This window comes from Harpia harpyja, chromosome 5 (assembly GCF_026419915.1).
Source record: "Harpia harpyja isolate bHarHar1 chromosome 5, bHarHar1 primary haplotype, whole genome shotgun sequence".
Taxonomy (NCBI): domain Eukaryota; kingdom Metazoa; phylum Chordata; class Aves; order Accipitriformes; family Accipitridae; genus Harpia; species Harpia harpyja.
Window position 1 is genome coordinate 28,047,282 of NC_068944.1, and position 20,619 is coordinate 28,067,900.

At 38.2% G+C, this 20,619-nt stretch overlaps 1 protein-coding gene across 2 annotated transcripts; it reads left to right on the forward strand.

The window, feature by feature from the left end:
• The first annotated feature begins 49 nt into the window (after positions 1-49).
• IMPACT (impact RWD domain protein) lies at positions 50-19,916 on the forward strand. 2 transcript variants are annotated; one of them, XM_052787190.1, is made up of 11 exons: positions 50-170; positions 898-1,026; positions 2,385-2,437; positions 3,428-3,490; positions 6,646-6,731; positions 8,428-8,556; positions 8,841-8,938; positions 14,408-14,481; positions 15,996-16,086; positions 19,210-19,344; positions 19,711-19,916. In XM_052787190.1, exons 1-11 carry the CDS (start codon positions 135-137, stop codon positions 19,780-19,782), a joined length of 966 nt encoding a protein of 321 aa, XP_052643150.1. In that variant the 5' UTR covers positions 50-134; the 3' UTR covers positions 19,783-19,916. The 2 variants fall into 2 exon arrangements, with proteins under 2 accessions (XP_052643150.1, XP_052643151.1); XM_052787191.1 differs by having other exon boundaries at positions 53-170; positions 8,844-8,938.
• The last annotated feature ends 703 nt before the right edge of the window (positions 19,917-20,619 follow it).

Consider the following 20,619-nt stretch of genomic DNA (forward strand, 5'->3'; position numbering starts at 1 on the left):
GGGGAGGGGGTGCTGGCGGAGGGAAGGGCAGGCAGCTTCACCGCCAGTACCGCGCGAACTCCCCCTTCGGCGCATGCGCACACGGCCCCGCGCCGGGCAGCTGCCTGCCCTTTTCCTCCTCCCCTCGGTTACCGATGGCGGCGAGTGACACGGAAAGGGCTCAGCAGCAAGTGAGCGGCGGTGGGGGTGAGGAGGGAAGCGGGGAGCTGTGCGTATGCGCTCGGGGTGTCACGGTCCTGCCGGGCCGGGCCGGGCCGGGCCGCGCCGCGCCGCGGTGTCCTCGGGCAGGCAGTATGAGCGCCGCCTCGAAAGCGGTGACTTTAGGTGGCTTCTGGTGAACCCCGGCCTTGTGGGGAGCTCCCTGCCCCTGGGCCGCGGTGCTGTCCAAGTGGCAGCGCGATTGTCTTTGTTCAGGCACCAACGGGTGACTGCACATTTGCACTGAAGACCCATTTCAGGTGTTTAATTTCTAGGCCGAAGGTGGCTCTCCGGTTTTTACGGGAATTCGCTGGATAACTTTATTCACTCTGACTTAGTAAGAGCTAGTACCAAGGCCTTGGGGTCTTTCCCCCGCAGGGGGATGACCCAACCAGGAGCAGCACTGGTTGAGAGCTGCAGGGACGTGTTGTAGCTGCTCCACGTCACTTTCCTCACCTTGTTGCTGCTGAGAATTACAGGATTATCCATAGAAACGTAAGAGATGGTGTGTGTACGGAAAAACTGAGCAAAAGTTACTTATGCTGTGAATCGGGACTGGATCCCTAATATTTATGGCCTTCCATTGTAGTGAATCTTACCACATCTGTAAATAAGCTGTAAAAGAGCAAGACTTAAAACTGTGACTAGCAGACAAGCTTGGGGGGGGGGGTATTTATTTTTGCACAATGCTTTTTCTAGATTGATGAAATTGAAGCCCTTTCATCCATATATGGTGAAGATTGGTGTGTTGTTGATGAAGATGAAAAAATCTATTGCATTAAGATTAATGATTGTCTGGATCAACCAAAATGGACCCTCTGTCTGCAGGTATAGTAACGTTAAGGAGTTTGGCGCAGGATTTGCAGTTGGACTGATGCAGGCAAAATCTTGTGCATGCATGAAACCCTTTTAAATAGGATTCATTATCTACTCAGATGGATTAAAGAGTTTTTAGATTTGAATCTGTGATAGGCTTTTCAGTGATTGTTCTGTAACACATCAGTGTGCTTGTGATATTTTCAGTAGTTATATATCCTAACTCCACACCTGACAAAAACTGATTTCAGTGTTTTTATACAAAGACTAATTTTAAAAATATTTTTTACATTGACTTTGTATATGTCCTAGTTTCAGCTGGGATAGAGTTAACTGTCTTCCTAGTAGCTGGTATGGTGCTATGTTTTGAGTTCAGTATGTGAAGAATGTTGATAACACTGATGTTTTCAGTTGTTGCTAAGTAGTGTTTAGACTAATGTCAAGGATTTTTCAGCTTCTCACGCCCAGCCAGCGAGAAAGCTGGAGGGGCACAAGAAGTTGGCACAGGACACAGCCAGGGCACCTGACCCAAACTGGCCAACAGGGTATTCCATACCATGTGACATCCCATCTAGTATAGGAACTGGGAAGTGGGGGCGGGGAATTGCCGCTCGGGGACTAGCTGGGTGTTGGTCGGCGGGTGGTGAGCAATTACACTGCACATCATTTGTACATTCCAATCCTTTCATTATTGCTGTTGTCATTTTATTAGTGTTATCATTATCATTATTAGTTTCTCCTTTTCTGTTCTATTAAAGCATTCTTATCTCAACCCACGGGTGTTGCTTCTTATTTCCCGATTTTCTCCCCCATCCCACTGGGTGGGGGGGAAGTGAGTGAGTGGCTGCGTGGTGCTTAGTTGCTGGCTGGGGTTAAACCACGACAGTATAGGACACCTCAGTGAATCTGCTGCAATTGCTTTTAGATTTACTTTCTGGAAAGTGTGGAGGCAAAACAAAATTCGAATCAACTTAATTGAGTAATTTGCTACTTTGTTTACAGAACTGAAAACAATAAGCTGACTTAGTGGAAGAAACACTGAAGTGTCTACTTACGGAAGTGCAGTGCCATGTAAATAAGTCCAGTAACCATGCATGCAGCTCCTTTAAAATTTCTTCTGCACTTTATTTTGCATGACACTTCATCCACAAAAATTGCACCATGAACTATGATATTTGTATGCATTACCATTATTGGAATCCTAAATACAGATGTTCAGGTTTTGTTGTCATTCTGTAACAAGATAGCTAACTATTATCTTCATTTGTAACACTGATTGTAGTCCTAGTGCTTGACATCAGAGTTCATCAATAAAGCTCAGCTAGCTGAGAGGAGTAGTCCAGTGAATACTTACCCTCAATTTCTTTCAGGTGATTTTGCCGCCAGGATATCCAACTGCAGAGCCACCTATTTATCAACTGAAGTAAGTGAAGTTTTCTTTCAAACATTTGTATTTCTTTTCTGAATTATCACTGCTAATTGTTTACAGTGTAAGTTGAAATTTAATTAAGATGACTCCCTGAATTAAAGTATACCAAGGATGGGGGATGTTTTCAGCAAGAAAACATGGGGGTTTTTTTCCTGGGTTAGCCTCATGGAGCTCCCTATGACAGTTTGCTCTCTGCCCTCAACTCTAATTTCTTGCAGCATTGTTTTGTGGCAAGACAGCAATTAGACTGCAGATGTGGTGTCTGCTGCCTGTTGCGTTGGACAATGATGTCTCATTGCTTCCTTGGGTATACCCCTCTTGTCTGGATCCTTGTTTCAGATTGTAAGGCATGCTTTTCAGCTGAGCACTGACTCTTGTTGTGATGTAGCTGTGGTATGTGCCATTTTCCTGTTTTCCTTCCCTGCTCTCCCCGTGTCTCCTGACATGTAAACAACATGGGAATGGAGATGGGTAAGTGAGGTCCCTGATTTGAATGACAGAGGGACCTGCAGGGCATGACACACAGCATATCTACTGAGTTTTGGTCAGCAGTATTGACAAGGCAATACGAAATAGTGCTGATAAACTTGAGGCAAAGTTTGTAGTTTAACATGAGACCAGGAGGGTACAGGTACAGAACCGAAGGATCATTCTAAATAGAATAGGTACTATGGTGCTGAAGGAGTTAGAAAGGTAAACTAATAATACGTAAGGTGACTCTGGAGTGACAATGGCCTACCATAAAAAATGGGTTCAGCTTTCTTACCTGAGGTAAGAAAAGGCAGCCCAAGTTAGGAATCTTGAAAGAGAACTGGGCGATCATGCTTTTACCAAGATGTTTACAATTCGAATCTTGTTAAGTGGGAATGGTTGACAATGTTTTATTTTCAAGGTGTTTATCACATTTATTTTAAAATGAATGTTTGTTGAGATGTTGGAATCAGCGTATGGGCACAATTTTCATTGTATTTCTTTTCATTCTAGTGCCCCTTGGCTTCAAGGACAAGATTATATGGAACTAGCAAATGTCTTGGAAGAAATATATGTGTAAGTTAGAGACTGTGGAATATAGTAAAAGGAGACAGTGTATTTTCAGTTGCATGCCCTGCTCAATGTATGCTTTTGAAGTACCTGCATGAACTAGTAGTTGTGGAGCGATTGCTGCAATAGCCATAAAACAGGAAGTTTCTTTTATAAATCTTACAGTTAAAGGTGCCATGTATTTACTAAGCATTTTGCAAGAACAAATTGTGTTAAACTCTGACAGATTTCTTTTATATTGTTTAGACCTGGTGTTGTATAAGGATGGAAGTCTTCATTTTGACTGCTAATAGAATAGACTCCCATTAGAATCTATGAGATTGCTTATGAATTGGTGTTATGAAGTGTGAGATTTCTGCAGCTATTCTGCATTTGAATGTTAAACTACAGGATGTGAAAACATTTGTTTGTGTCTTAGAGTATAAGTGGCAAAACACTTTTTATTAAAGATAGCTAAGGGGTAAATAGGTTTTAAAACAAATTAAGCACGTGTAGAATCTATTAACTAGAATCTGTAACATAGCGAACTGTTTATTATCACAGTGTGCAGCTAACAACAACGCATAATGAATGCATGAGAATAAATGGAACATTTAGAAATACTCAAATTACGTGTTTTTGAATTACTGTGAAGTTGGGGAGTAAATGTAGTAATTTAATATGGTTTATTTGATTCTTTCAGATCCCAAAGATAATATAAACTAAATGAAATGAAAATATGTCATAAGAAAGCACAGTCATGCCCAAAATACTGAAATCTGAACATCTTGCATAAGAAATGTTTTTTTTAATGCTATAAAATAAGGAAGAGAGCACTTAGCTTGCATGAGGGTTTTTTATCTAATTACTCAGTTACTTTGATTAACTGGGTTTCTAATCTAATTAAGAAACAGATAATTTAAGCAAGTAAAATTGAATTTGAAGTGTTAAAAATGCACAGGGATTTTAAGTGAAAAGTTCTGTGGGATCATATTAGCCACAGTTGTTCAGTGGAGCAAAAAGGACAGAGATTGTCCTTAACCCTGTCCAGATTCATAGGATTTGCTGGAGTCTCTACCAGAGGTAGAGCTGCTGTAGGTGGTTCTTCAAATGTCTTGAGCATCTGGCGCAAGTTGCCAAGTGAGGACTGTGAGGAGAAATAGCATGGTTGTGAAGCAGGTTTTTTTCTTTTTTTTTTTTTTTTCTTTCCCCCTGCAATCTTGTAGGCTGTTAAATTGTGCTAGTTAAATCAGTCCCTTGCAGCTGCATTCTGTCTGTATCAGTTGCTGTTCAGAGCATTCGCTGGTCTCCTCTCATTTTTGTTTGTTCAGCAGGAGATGAATGTGTTTGTACTTTAGGCCATCTATGTAATTTGAGACTGTTTAAAAACCTTCTGGAGTAGTCACTGATGCGCACAGTGTTTGTGAAAGTCTTTTATCTATCCAGTGTCTAAATAGTTGTCAGATAAACAGAGGTACTCTGCATCATTTACATTGTGTGTTTTACCAGGTTTCTAGTCCCTAGTGATCTAAATTGTATAGTTCTGCAATCTAAATCAATATGAACTATACTGTCAATCACTATGTCTTTTTAAGGAGGTGGAAAAAGTAGATTAATTATAGATGAGAAGTCTAGTTTGGGAGACAAAAACTTCTTAAAAATGTAGCAAATGTTTGGTTTTGGTTTTTGTTGGGGTTTTTTGTTGTTTGGTTTTTTTTTTCTTCCAAGACGCTGTTCTGGTAAGACTTTTACTCAATAGAAAGCTTTGTTTCATGACTTAGGCACAAGTGACAAGAAAATAGCAGCATAGAAAGGTAACTGTTCAGACTAAGTGTAATTTGCAAATACGCAGAAACTGAAGTTGGGTTATAGCTGAAGAAATTGCTATTTACTTGCACAAAACAAAGAAATCTTATTCATTGTCTAATCTCTCTCATTCCATCATTAAAACAAATGTAGCTCTTCATGTATTAAACTAGTGCTTCCGTGTGATTAGAAGCAGCATGAAATCAGGGCGTTGAATTGTTCTGGAGTCTGCCCGGATTTTGAAGACAGAGCTACAAGTTTATAAATTCCTTATTTTTGCTTGAATATTTTTCTTAAAAATGTATATTTGTTTGAATTTCTGAATGTATTCAGCAGTAGTGCTGTATACATTAAGCAAAGTAAGAGTTCAAAAATGTAATTTTGTCACTGATATGTACTTACATGGTGCCCCAGATGGTGGCAGTAAGAATAAAATCAATGAGAAACCATGTTACCTATGGCCCTAAATTTTTAGTTTTGTTTTTGAGACAAACATGCACAGTTCATAAACATATTAAAATATAATTGTGAAGACAACTTTTCAGGACACCATTTTAAATATATTTTGAGTTGTTTGGGTCATGCTGCACATTAAGGCAGCATTTCTTAACTCTGAATATGCACATAAAAAATGTGTTCATCCCATCCTTCCCCAGTACCTTAATACACACCTGTGCCCCTTGACTAAGGACTCCTAGACCTAAATCCTTACCTCACTGTCCTATAGGACTGCTTGTTACCCAAACTCTAGCATATCAGTCCAATGTTCCCCTGTGCTTACCGCTACTGACCTACTACCGCAGTCCACCAAGACCAACCTCTGCTGTGTGTGCACTGACTGCTTGAGGGTGAAGAGAAGTGGGGCTGTTCCAAGGAAGAGCCCCCCACCCAAACATGAGGGGAAGAAGTCCGCTACAGCCACAGAGCAGCTGAAGGAGCTCACCACTGTCAGTACAGTACTTTTTGTAGAGAAAACTGATCCAGAGCAAGCTCTAAGGCTAGACATCCTGGCTTAGTATTCTTTTGAAAATACTGAGGACTGTCCAGCTTACTCTTCTCACAGTTGCTTTCCCTTTCCTTAGTGGCCAGAAAGTTTCTGTCAGTTGCCTGTTTTCCTCCAGCATTGGTGCTTTTAATCTTTAAAAATAAAAATAAAATAAAGCAAGCCACAGAGGGAGTATATAATGATGCAGATACTGTGTGTTTCACCCAGTGAACTACTGAGACAGAACTTTCCACAAGGCTGTCTAAGCTCTTTATCTCACTAGATTGTAATGTTCTATTTCTGCATGCCTGAAATCTGTGTTATTTGGTGTACTTTCCAAGTGACATCTGCAAAAATGATTCTTCATTCACTGTTGAGTTTTAACTTCCAGACAGAACCTTGGTGAAAGTATACTTTATTTATGGGTGGAGAAGATACGAGAAGTTCTGATAGAAAAGGCACAGTCATCAGACCCAGGTACTTCAGAAAATACACAGGTTTTTCAGCTTACTTCTTGTTCCACTGCAAATTAAGATTTCATTACAAGTTAAAGCTTTATGCCCAGTTTTGTATTGGATCTAAATAACAGAAAACAACAGTCTCCAGTGTCATGGCTTACTGTTTTACAGTGATAGCTTCCCTTTTTAAAAAAAGCAGTAGGGAAAAAAAGGAGGAGGGTGGCCTCAGTGAACTAGAACAAGGTCCTCGGTTCTCTCAAGAATTAAATTACTTGCATGAAAGCAGAGTGCTGCACACAGGCACGTTATGCATTGTCCTTTCTTCTGCAAAGGAATGATTCATATCAGTAATTAATTTCTGGTGTTGAGTATACTCTTGGAGGATTGGGATTAGCCTCAAGAGAAGGTAAACTTCAGTGGAGTATGCAGACAAATGACCAAGTATTCCATCTTAATTTCATTTTACTATATTGGGATGAGAAGTACATCATTGCTAGAGTTGCAGTGATTCTTCTGCTGTTACTCTTACAGTGATAGAGTTTGTGTAAATTCAGTTGTTCTTTCAAAAAGTGGTGGGGTTGTTTTGTGGGTTTTTTTGTGCATTAAAATGCTAAACTGCTATGAAATGCATGAGTGACATGCATGCATGCACTTGTGCCAAAAGAAAATAGAAGTATTTTTCTATGTCATGGATGTTAGCTTAGTCCTGTGAAGAATAAAAGGCTGAAGAGAAAAAAAATGTGTGTTTTCAGTGCTGCTTCATGATAAGGTCTAATTTTAGTCTTTCAATAAACTGTGCATTTTGTTGCTACATCACAGACGTTTAAAAAGTAATTTTTCATTGACATGACTAAAGGAGTGGATACTGAGAAGTGAAAATTTTACTGACAATATTGGAGATCTGTTAGGTATTTTGACAGCAACCTTGTGGCTTCTACTTAATACATCTAATGATTTTTCTAGGCCTTTTGAACATGCTATATCACCCTCTGCTTTTTTATGGAAAATACCTATCTTATAAAAACTGCATCATCACTACATCATAGGCCCTCTAAATAGGAAATTAGATTGTGATATATTAACTTGTCTGTATGGTAGATTCCCTCTAAATCCAGTTGCCACAGCACTAACTGTGTTTGATATTTACTCTTTTGCTATTGACTGTTATTTTTTGTATGTCCTATGCATGAAGGAAAATAGGATTTTGGGAATCCCAGAGTGCTTGAAACATGTCCAGAGAGGTGTTTCAAATATAATGATTTTTATAACCTCATGAAGTAGCATTGAACAACAGCTCTACTTTTTTCCCCAAATGACCAATAAATGCCTGGAGGTCTTGTGAAACAGATTATTTTGGTCTTTAAATTCAGATTAAATTAATGGTAGCATTGTAAATGTTTAATGGAAATGATAAACATTATTGTTGTTTTCTTCTTACAAATACTGTTAATTAGTATTGAAACAGAAGATATTATGCATGGATCCTGTAGCATGAGTATTGTATTCCTAACTCTAAGGAAGATTTTAGTTAATACTGGACTAAGAATTTCTGGGTTTTGTTGTAATTAATGTTACTATTCTGCATTTCATAATTTTTAACAGCAGACTGATTTGAACTGAAAAGCCAGAGATTTTTGAGAAAAAGAATTTGAAATTTTGTCTTGCTTGTCTTGCAAAAAAATGTGTAATAAATTCTACTACTTGTATCTTAATAGAACCAGATATTAAGAAAACCAGTGAAGAAGTTGATGAAGATGATGGAGATGATTTTCTCCTAGACTATCAGCCCGTTCAGGAAGATCCAATTAAAATGTTAAATTACATTACATCTGAAAGTCAAGAAGGTAAAAAATATGCCCTTGTTAATTCTGATAAAATTATTTAGAAGAGAGAGGCCTTAAGATGCAGGTTTTCTATTCAGCTTTCGAGTAAAATTAATAACATTAAAATTATAATAAAGATTAATAACAATCGTAAAAAAAAGAACATATTTTTGCTGGTTCTGTATGTCGTGTACTTCACTTTAACAAATCCCTTTTTTGAAGTTGAGACATTCTTTACTTATGTAGCCGTATAAGTTGTTTCAGTACCCTTAAAAGAAAACAAACACTTCCTTGTTTGTGATCAGTAGATGAAGAACTGCCATCCATACATCATGGAAACCCAATCACAGATCGAAGGAGTACTTTCCAGGCACATCTGGCTCCTGTGGTGACACCCAGACAAGTTAGTAGAGATCAATTCTACTCGTTTTGTCTGTACTTTGAGCTTGACAAAATATTACTGGAATACTTGGGATTAGCCAAATACGTCTGTCTGTCTTTGCGTCTTTGTGTGCTAATACTGAGTAGTCATCAGTTTCTTGCTTTCACTGTCAGCTAAATAGTTCTAAATATCAGCTCTGCAGTGCTTCCTGCTATTCGTTACCATTATGTCCATTAGATGTAAGAGAATAAGAACATTGAAATTTGGCTTTTGGATGTTGGCAAGTTTATCACAAGATGTTTGGAAGCTACTGAGTCTACCATGTGTTACTTGGAAAATGAATGAAAATGAGTTTGTAAATGTTTTCCCTCATTCAGAAAGGAATTCTATTGAAAAATACACTTGGATAATGCATAAATAAATCTTTATCAAGACCTAAGTGAGAGGGGTAGGCATGCTTCTAGATTTGTATTTGCCCACAACTAGAAAAAATGTCTGCGCTACTTCCTATCTCTTATTGGAATCATTGGTGAATGTAGACCTAGACAGAGTGCTAGAAAAGGGCAGCTACATTTTGCTTCCCATCATGCTTCCCCTCTTTCAGCAGTTTAACACAAGGTGAAGAAAGTATCCTTGTGTTTAATATTACTGATTTTTTTTTTTTTTTTTTTTAATCCTTTGTGGAATTTGTCCCGTTAATTCTTGCACCAGAATTGACTTTTGGAATCCACAGCATTGTACAAAAATACACCTTCCTGTGTTTGCTGTGGATCAGTCACTCCTAACTTTGTTGCACTTCTCTGCTTTCTCTGTGCAGTTGGATTTTATAGACATCTATCATATTTTATAGACTTTAGTTTTCTGTTTTCGAGGCTGAAGACCCCCCCCAGTCTATTTTGGTACATGTAATGTATGCTGTAATGTTTTTGAGATGCAGACTAGAACTATACACAACACTGAAGATGCAGTCACTCCAAGGATTTATAGAGTGGTGTGAAGTTTTTTTTCCATGTTCTTTTCCTAGTAATACCTTTCAGTTTACTTTTTTGACCTCTGCTGAGCAGTGAGCTGGTACTTTCATAGAAATGTCTGTTATAGCTCCAAGATCTCTTTTTGCAGATGCTAATAACTAGTTTGGAGTCACTTTGTACATCACTTTGCATCTATTAGCATCAGTCTTCTTTGATGATCCCTGTTTAGTGGGGAAACTACTGATCTACTCATCTTTTCTTGTCATTAACTGAGAGTTAAACCTTGAGAGGATTTTCCTCTTTCCTTTTATCCAATTCTAGCTTTTATTTTAAGAATTTTTGGTAAGGGATCTTGTCAAATGCTTTTTGAAATTCCAGGTAAGCTAGATCTACTACATGCTCAGTGACTCTGAAAGAATGTTGACAGATTGACAGGGTTTTGAGGCATATTTTTCTACACAAAAGCTGTAACATTTTAAGCTGTCTGTGGTTTTGGGGGTTTTGCTTCCCCCTCATTAGTTTGTCTAGTATGGACATAAGACTTGTTGGTCTTTAGTTCCCTGCATCCTTCCTGGAGTACTTTTGAGATGTTGGTATTGCATCAGTCACCTTCTGCTGCAGAAACAGTTTTGACTGGTAGGTTAGATACCTTTTTCTATAGTTCAACAGCTTCATACTCCAATTCCCTTTAAACTTTTACATAAATATGATCTGGTTTTGCTGATTTGTTTTTATTCATTTTATCAGCTTGCTCAACCTTATTCTGTGGTAAGGCTCCACTATATCATCGTTGCCTGACCTTTTAAGATCATACACGCTGTACATTGTTTTAGGTTTTTGTGCTATAGCTGTATCTCCTTTAAGTGATTCTCTTGTATATATATTATATTTATTTGCTGGCAGTACAGATCTCTGGTAAGCTTCAGCTTCTTATGTGTTTGAGGAAAAAAATTATTACTAATTTTATTTTTACACCTTCAAAAATGTGCTGTGCTTTTCACATCTATCTTGTCATCTATCTTATTTTTCTCTGTTGGGATACAATTTGAGCTTTTCTGAACACATTTTCAGCTTTTTTGAGCTGTTCTTTTCCTGCTTGCAAAGTGAAAGTAATTTTATTCATTAGGTTAACGTGGAATAACTCAGTGTTTTAAAATACTTGGTACATTACCATTTTTATTAAAGTAGCACTGCACTTCAGGGGCTTTCTTAGCTGTGCTTAGTCTCTATGAACTGTGAGTCCCTGTGAACTGTGTTGCTTTAGAAAGGGAAGAAATTGCAATCATTGGCTTAATGTCCTTTTCTCATTTTAAAAAACTCATGCTCCTTGATCATGATTATGAGTAAGATTGTTCCAACTTACGAGGAATTCTGTACCCATAGACATGGGTTTCCAAAAGGGCAGGTCCATGTCAAGAAATTGTACTCACTTAAAGCAGGTTAGTAATTTCCCTTTTGCATGCAAAGACATTCTTAATTTCTTCTTTTATGACTTTTTTTTAAAGACAACATATACAATTCAATAAACCTAGGAATTTCCAGTCAAGACTTATTGGTATGTGGTTAGTATAAAGATAGACCAATTCCTCAAGTGTCAAATCCATCTTGTTTCAGAGTCTTGCTGTACAGTGTGAGGTGATTGGTCTTCAGACTGCAGGGAAGCTTTGCTGTGGTATGGACTAATTTTTCTGAAAGGAAGCCAGAAGAGGTGAGGAATAGGGTAAACACTGCACCTGTAGTGAAACCTAGCTTCCTTATCAGCTGAGGAGATTAGTATATGCCCATAATACTTTATCTGCATAATCTATATGTTGCAATGATATTCACTGATGTCGTGGTTTAAGCCCAGCCAGTAACAAAGCACCACAAAGCCGCTTGCTCACTGCTCCCCCCCCCCCCCCGGCCCTGGTGGGATGAGGAGAAAATATAAATAAAAGCTTGTGGGTCAAGGCAAGGACAGGGAGGGATCACTCACCACTTATGGTCATGGGCAAAAGACAGGCTCAACTTGGGGAAGAAACAAAATCAATTTAATTTACTACCAATCAAATCAAAACAAGGATATTAGGAAGTAAAAACCAAACCTTAGAACACCTTCCTCCCACCCCTCCCTCCTTCCTGGCTCAACTCCATGCCCGGTTCTCTCTACCTCCTCCCCTCAGCAGTGCAGGGGGACAGGGAATGGGGGTTGCGGTCAGTTCATCACATGTTGTCTCTGCCGCTCCTTCCTCCTCAGAGGGAGGACTCCTCACTTGTCCCCTGCTCCACCGTGGGGTCGCTCCCATGAATGTGAGTCCTTCCCATGGGCTGCAGTCCTTCACAAACTTCCCTGGCGTGGGTGCTTTCCACAGGCAGATCTTCAGTCACAGACTGCTCCAGCATGGGCTTCCCACGGAGTCACGGCCGTCTTCGGGGGCATCCAGCTGCTCCGGCATGGGCTCCTCCCCGGGCTGCAGGTGGGCATCTGCTCCCCCGTTCCCCTGCATGGGCTGGGGGGGACAGCCTGCCGTCTCACCACGGGCTGCAGGGGCGTCCCCTCCTCCGGCGCACCTCCTCCCCCTCCTTCCTCCTCACTGACCTTGGTATCTGCAGAGGGGTTTCTCTCACATTCTGATCCCCCTACTCACCGCAGGTTCCCCTTCTTAAATCTGTTCTCCCAGAGGCACTACCACTGTCGCTGATTGGCTTGCGCTTGGCCTTGGCCAGCAGCAGGTCCGACTTGGAGCCAGGGAAGCTTCTACCAGCTTCTCACAGGAGCCACCCCTGCAGCCCCTCCCCGCTACCAAAAACCCCACCACACAACCCCCAAACAATTGATATTTTAAGACAGTACACAGATTGCTGTGTAAATTCCTTTACTGAGTATTTTTAATGGTGGAATTTAACTTCCAATATAGTTTTCAATAATGATAGCCAGAGTAATACCATAGTTACTTACGTAACAGAATATGTTACCATAGACCTTATGGAGCAAAGTAAGTGATAGGCATATTTCAGGTAGCAGGCTATATTTGGTACCATTGCTTTTCCTTGTCTCAATTTGGCTTATTCTGACATTTAAAATGTATGTAGTTCTTGGACTTGACATTGGTGGGACTAAGTAAGGTGGGACTAAGAACTGATCTGTTGTTAAGCATCTTGTATCTTTTATGAGCAGGTGCCTCACTGACATGCAGAGAGTTACATCTCTTAATTCCCTAAAGCAGGACTAATAGAGGGGCACAGGAGGGAAAAAAAAAAGGCTCAAGAGCTATGACAGGAAGAAGGATAAAGTATTGCTTAGCTATTAGGTGTCTGTCTTGGAGGTTCATTGCTAATACAGACATATAATGAATCTTTAAGGTATGTTTTTAGGAGCCTGGTAGCTGACAAATAAGTAATGTCAAAGCTGATGATCATTTCATATGCTTTGTACCCTAAGTCCATGTATTGAAGTGTATTTATGAAAGTGTATTAAGTAATATAAGTTGTCTTTCTTCAATATTTCCCTTTAGGGGGAAAAAAAAAGGAGAAAATAGGTGTCTGAAGCAATGTTCTCTGTTAATAATAGGAGTTTTTTTCATTGAGGTATCTTATATTTGAGGTGATTTTTCTAAGTTGAATTTCTTCCAGAAGAATTTGAAATAGCACAGTATAACTAAGACAGATATTAAATATGTATATTGATTACTCCTCAGAGACATTTTTCTTTGGAGTGTAAGGCAATTTACTTGCCAAGCATGTTTTCCCAAGCTTTCTCAGCTTCAGTAATGTTTTGCTCAAAGTAATATTAATTTTGTATTACGTACTAAAACAATGTCTGATCAAAGCTCTCTGTTTTACTAGACCAAATTGGAAAGGGTTGAACAATTGCTGGCTTGTTTAATTAGAAACAGAAGATGAACTGATATTGATAAATGTTTTGAATTTGGTACCTCTTAAGAGCAGAGAGATGGACATGGTGGGAATATCTGTTTTCTGGGAAATACTGATGCTTTCAGACCCTTAATAGAACACTTTTTTTTTATTATTATTCTCTCTGTGAAATGGAAACTCTGAAAAAAAGTACATTTGAGGAAGAAGGAAAAACTCAAAATGTAGTAGAGCTTTCTAAACATCACGTTTTTGTGAAATAGATAAAAGCAGTGTGTAATGGGAAAACATATGTCAAGTTGTGTTATATTCCAGCTTAATGTTATAGTTGAAAAAAGTATGCAGGTATAATTGATACTTAATACAGATTCAAAATGTTTTCCAGATCTTACTGTCTCTCATCTTCAGCAATATCATGAATGTACACAATGTACAAATTGAAGGAACCGCTGTTTTCAGTATCTCAGAAAAATGATTTGAAACTAGCATGAGGGTACTGAGAAGCTGCTTCCTGAGTTACCACACTGAATGTTTAATTCCTTTTATGTCAAAGTGTAAAACTGTTTCATTATAGTATTAAGGAGGTGGTGTTTGTTTAGCAGTGATATTGAGGTGGTGTGTACGAAATCCCCATTATAAAAGGAAGCGTATTTCTGTTTTTTTAAAGGTAAAGAGAGTTCTTGAAAAATTATATGAGAATAAGAAAATTGCAAGTGCTACCCACAACATGTATGCATACAGGTGAGAGATGAATAGTGGTTTATTATTTTTTTTTTTTCAGTGTCCTTTGACAAATGAATGCAGGACATGAGAAAAGTAAAATCCATCAAAGAAATTCCTTGCTATTAAATCTTTATGGGAGTAGGTTTCTTAGTTGTATGATAAAGGTTTTAGGCTTTATTTTGAATTTGAGGTCAAGAAAGTAGAACATATAGTAGGAAATATGTTAAGATAGTAAAGCAGCATTAGGAATAAAAAAAGACTAAAAGTGGATTTGAATATGTGTTGTTATACTTTGTATTGTATGTTTGAGCATGGAAGTGCTATGTCATCCTGAACTAAATGTGTTTTTAATTGGGTGAAGTAACTTTTTATTCCCCAACCTTATATTTAGAAATAGCTGAAAATTTTTAATTGAAATAAGAGTTGAAACAAAAAGCCTGATGCAGACATCTGGCATATGAAGTTTCAGTGTTTGGCAGTGGTCTGTCTCTGGCAACTTTTGTGAACATAGCTTATGTGAAATGAATTGGTCTCAGTCGAGATAGTGATGTAGGTTTTCTGAGGAATGTAAGTGACAGTAAAAGGAGCCCCTTTCATTACTGGAGGAGCCAGTCATCTGAAAAAGCATGTATAGACACTGATCCGTTCATGCACGTCCTGGTGTGATCCTAATGAAACACGAAATGAGAGCAAGTGAAAGCTTACTTTACCAAAAAGTCTACCTAAGTAAAAGGTTTCTGTAAAGAGGAGATTTCTGTTGCTGCTGCTGATGATCTATCTGGCTTCTTTCATGCATACTACCTAAATACACTTCAAAAAAGCAACAGAAACATACTTAATGCTTCATATATGTCATCTAGTACCAGAAGCCTCTTTGTCATTGTGTCATGTGTGTATTAACTAAGTTCGGAAGTTGTGAAATCAATTGGTAACAAACAGTAGACCTCTGAGCATTACTTCTGGAGAATTAGACCTGGGCAGCTGTCCTTTACATGAAACAATATACCCCAAAGTTTCCTGGAGTGCCCCCTGAGGAAGGAGATGGCATGGAGAATCTGAAGGCGAATTTCAGTAATAGTTTCATGCTGCTGCTGAAATACAGACGTAACTAATTATTCATAATATTTTTGTCCGAGTTCTTCCAACTTGTGGGTGTGTTCAACCATAATTTGAATCTGTATCTGATAGAGTTGGTTTCATCTAGGCTCAATTATTAGGCCAAAAACCTAAGGATTTTTCTGATTAGGGACTTTACGCTGGTAATGACTCTGGAGTTAACTTGCAGTAGCTAAAGTCTATTTAAAAGCTTCTCAAAACTTGTTCTACTGTGCAGGCAAGCATTTGTGGTTTACCCTAAGCCTTACCCTGTTTTCATGTAAATGTCCTTAGTAGAGAAGTACAATTGATACACGTGTATGAAAGATCTCTGAGACTTCATTAATGATGTCAAAATGTTAGCTGATTCACATTTTTGAAATCTATTTTATGTTCATTTTTTTCTTTTTTTTTTTTTTCTTTGTTTTCTTTTTAAGAATATACTGTGAAGATAAGCAGACATTCTTACAGGATTGTGAAGATGATGGGGAGACAGCAGCAGGTGGACGTCTTCTTCATCTTATGCAGGTTATAGAAATTAATCTTTGACTTCTAGAAGTCTTGAACAGATTTTAAAAATCACTACAATATAAATAAACTTGTAGATGATTATTTTAATTCTTGCTCTGTTCATAGCCAAATAGATGATTGCTTTCTCAAAGCTGAAAGAAATAATACGGACTGTTGCATGCATGTAGTAAATTGGGATTTCCAAGTCTTGGATCATAGAAGCAAGTAGTGTTTCATAGGTGGTAGTAATAGTTTGAACAGTTAAAAGATAAATAAGTTTTGGTTCCTATGCTTACTATGCGGTGTAAGGTATATAGAAAATGAAGACTGGAAGAAGCTAAAGGACTGAATGTAACAGCTGACCTATGCACTGATTTTCATTCGGTTTCCTCGAATATTCATAATAAAAAGACACTTATATTTGAACTTGCAGAGTAGAGCTTCAAATGCAAAAGGTAGTGGGAGTGAAGGAGTTAAGTTATTTTGATCATTTAATCTGTTTCTTTGTGGTGTTTCCAGTTCTGGGTCCTTAGCCCTCATACTCACATATATTTTAGTTTTCAAGTGTTGAAATAATACTCCCTCAGCAAAGTTGCTGCTAAATGTGAATTGAGTTTGATAAATTTTGATTCACTGGCATGATGCAAGCCCTAGTAAAACCATAAATAAAATATCATAACTACAGGGGACAGCTGGGTACATGTTATACAGTGCCTCAAGTCACTTAGCTATATTGGAACACTAATTATTCGTTTTAATTTTGGTTTTTTGACTGATGTCCCCTTCACAACAGGCATTTTCTTTTCCTGTCCTTTGCTTATTTGCATATTCTGTTGCTCAATGTGTTGTACTCTTATTCCTGGAGACTGTTTTAAAGCTTTTTTTATTAGTATTATTTCAAAGCTTTCTTTTTTTTCTGAAAAAAATATAATTGGTGGAAATATTTTGACATTTTTTCATTTTGAACTTTTTGAAACTTCCTAACTCAAACCTGACTTGGGAAGGAAAACTTACGTTATGTAATATATGCAAGTATATGTGATAAATGTGAAAACATTATTGTAATAAAAATAATGTAAAGAAACAACTTTGCAGTTACTGTACCTCAGTTTGTTCTGAGCTTATCAGGTTTTTCTCAACATGCTAATGTATACATTTGAAAGCTGTCACACAGTGTCTAGGCACTTAATATTCTGTAAAAATCCAGTTTAGAAAGGGACATGAAGTCTCCCCTTTCAAATGTGAATGTGTCTAAATCATATGGATCATCTCTCTCCATCTGTAGTCCTAATTACTGGGAATATTTTTGTTTTGGAAGAGTACTGCTGTAGGGATCAGAAAAGTGCAATTTTCACCCATGGGAAAAGATTAAAATAGTTTATGGGCTGATTTCTAGATGTTCATAGGTCTTGTAGTTTTTCTGTTGTAAGCACTTATAGTTACTCTTTTGCAATAGAAACCTTATCTTGTTTCAGATAAACCTAGCACTTCAGTCAAGATAGCACCTTCCGGTTACAAGAAACTGTATTTTAGATTAATTCTTTCGAACTTAGAGTTAAAAAATTTCCCAACTATGTTTGGCATCCTGTTTACTGTGAACAGTTGCTATACATAGACTTTAAGGCTGATGTGTGAACGTAGAGTAGAAAATGCCTGTCACAAAACCTGCTCCTATCATTCTTTCTTTTTTTTACATTACCCGTTTCATTTTAAAATTCTAAGAATATTTCTGTTTTCACAAACAATGATAGAATCTTCTAATAGTATTGTTCAAATTAGTCAAATATATATATTTTTCTCCTCAAGGAGATGATGAATGGTTGTTAACATGCTTTATTGATAGCTAGCTCTTAAGGGATTTTTCTCACCTCTACCAAACCACCCTGGTATCTTGCAGACCACAGTGTTTTTGCTCAGCCTTATGCAAATAAAACTGTGTTTGCTCTGTCTGGCTCCAAGCCATCTGTGTGCATTAGTGTAGTACTGCGCAGGACTTGAAAGCTGTTTATAAGTGAAGACATTCCACAGAGATTTCAGATGCCTTTGTCTGAGGGACAAATTCAGGATTACGGTCACTAATCGTGCAAGACTAATTTGAGCAAAAATACTACCTGACGATGGTCACTATACGTTTCCACGCAGTAATGTGTATTTTATATTTTGACAAGATGTGTGTTTCTCTCTCTGCTACTTAAGTCAGTTGGCATTCCCTGTGTTACTAGTGTTTGCTGATGATCGGGAGATCTTGAGGAAAGAATTGCTGTAAGGTGGAATAAATGCTAGCTTTCAAGCTAGTCAAATGACATTTAGATTTTGTGAAAAGTAAAGCTGTTGAAAGCCTTCCATGTTTCTTGCCTTTAATTGTAGTAAAAGAAATAATCTCTTCTGTTTAACTCTCTACTTGATTTTGTTAGTCTTAGAAAAGCTAAATAAAGGTCATTTAGTTCCTTTGAATCCTAATTGCTAATACAATTATTTCATGTTGTGTGGACTTTATGCCTTTTTGAATTCAGAAAGCAACTGCTTGGTTGTAAGGGACTAAGACTCAAACCTAGAAAATGCAGAGCTTTTTATGTATTATCCCTGTGCTGTTGCCAAGTCCTGCACGTGGCAACAGTACTACCTTATGGCATTTTAGGTATCCATATGTATAATGCCTGTCCCCTGGCTGTTATTAGCCTCATCCACTGACACTTCCGAAAATGTGGATAGACAATCTGCTTTGTGACAGAGGTACTCTGGAAATAATAATTCATCATATCAAAGAATAATAAATGTAACTCAGTAATTTTTCCCTTTAAGTAATGCCTGAAGCTTTTGACACATGACAGAGCAACTGTAGTGCACATTTGCATTTCTGAGGCTTTGCACCCTTTCTAAGGGATATATAGTGACTCATTTTACTTTGAATTTACCTTTGGGGAGGATCTTGGAAAGGGAAGCTTACCACAACTGCTGACTTGTCACTATTTGTTATCCTCTGATAACATACGTGTGACACAGACCTGATTGTAAGTTCTTCTTAAAAATGCAAGGTGGTAGACTTTTTCTGTGTTTAAAATTGGTGTCAACAGTAAAACTAATTCAATTTAAAAATAACAACTTTTCTTTCTTTCTTTCTTTTCTTTTTTTTTTAAACAGATTTTGAATGTTCACAATGTGTTAGTTGTGGTATCCCGCTGGTATGGAGGTATTCTCTTAGGACCAGATCGTTTTAAACATATAAACAATTGTGCAAGAAATGTACTTGTGGAATACAACTATATACCTTCAGTGGTAAGTTTCTGCCACTTAGAATGAAGGCATTTGTATGTGAACTTGTGTAAATTGTCACTGCTAGAAGAAGCCAGAAGAAAAGTAATACTACATGTGTCATCCTCTGGTTGCTTTGACGCACTGATGGTATGCATAGGATCAGTGCAAAGACTCTTTGATCCTAGAGCTTCCGAAGAAGTTCTAGGAAGAGCAGACAAATTAATGAAATTGAGTGAATAAATACTACACAACTCAAAACTTTCATAAATCCCAGTGAACTATGAGGACTGATCGTATGAAAAATAATTCTCATGGGTGACCTTGAGAGAATACTCACGGTATATAAGAATGTTGTTTAAATTTTGAAATGCTTGTTTTTTGTTTCAGGAAGAATCATCTAAACAAGCAGGTAAGAGCAAAAAGATAAGGAAGGACAACAAGAAGAGAACAGAACACTGAATTATTTTTAAAAACTATAAAAGATTATTTTGCAGATATTTATACAAAGAAAACGTGGACATTATTGCCTTATCCAATACAACCGACATTTTGTATTGAAAAGAGAATTCAGTAAAGCTATATATACATTTTCATCTTGTTCTGTGATTTCTTCTGCTGTTCTGAAGTAGAGCTTAGACACAAGTTTTCTGTATTCTTACACATTTCAGCTCCTTGTTATGAGGGCATTGCAACATCTGGAACCATTTCCCCATCCCACCCCCTCCCACTGGATGATGGTTGACTAATTTAAAATGTGGATTACTGTTGTGGTTTAACCCCAGCTGGCAACTAAGCACTACACACCCACTCACTCACCTCCCTCACAGTGGGATGGGGGAGAGGATCAGGAGGGCAAAAGTGAGAAAACTTGTGGGTTGAGATAAAGACAGTTTAATAGGTAAAGCAAAAGCCGTGCACACAAGCGAAGCAAAACAAGGAATTCATTCACCACTTCCCCTCAGCAGGCAGGTGTTCAGCCATCTCCAGGAAAGCAGGGCTCCATCACATCTAACGGTGACTTGGGAAGACAAATGCCGTCACTCCAAATGTCCCTCCCTTCCTTCTTTCACCAGCTTTTTATTGCTGAGCATGACGTCATACGGTCTGGAATATCCCTTTAGTCACTTGGGGTCAGCTGTCCCAGCTGTGTCCCCTCCCAACTTCTTGTGCATCCCCAGCCTCCTCGCTGGTGGGGTGGGGTGAGAAGCAGAAAAGGCCTTGGCTCTGTGTAAGCACTGCTCAGCAGTAATGAAAACATCCCTGAATTATCAACACTGTTTCCAGAACAAATCCAAA

What these genes read in the sequence shown, in the direction of transcription:
- IMPACT (XM_052787190.1), top strand. Translation starts at nt 135, where the DNA reads ATGGCGGCGAGTGACACGGAAAGGGCTCAGCAGCAA. An exon ending in CCACCTATTTATCAACTGAA is followed by an intron (nt 2,438 to 3,427) that starts GTAAGTGAAGTT and finishes TTTTCATTCTAG; the next exon opens with TGCCCCTTGGCTTCAAGGAC. An exon ending in CACAACATGTATGCATACAG is followed by an intron (nt 14,482 to 15,995) that starts GTGAGAGATGAA and finishes TTTCTTTTTAAG; the next exon opens with AATATACTGTGAAGATAAGC.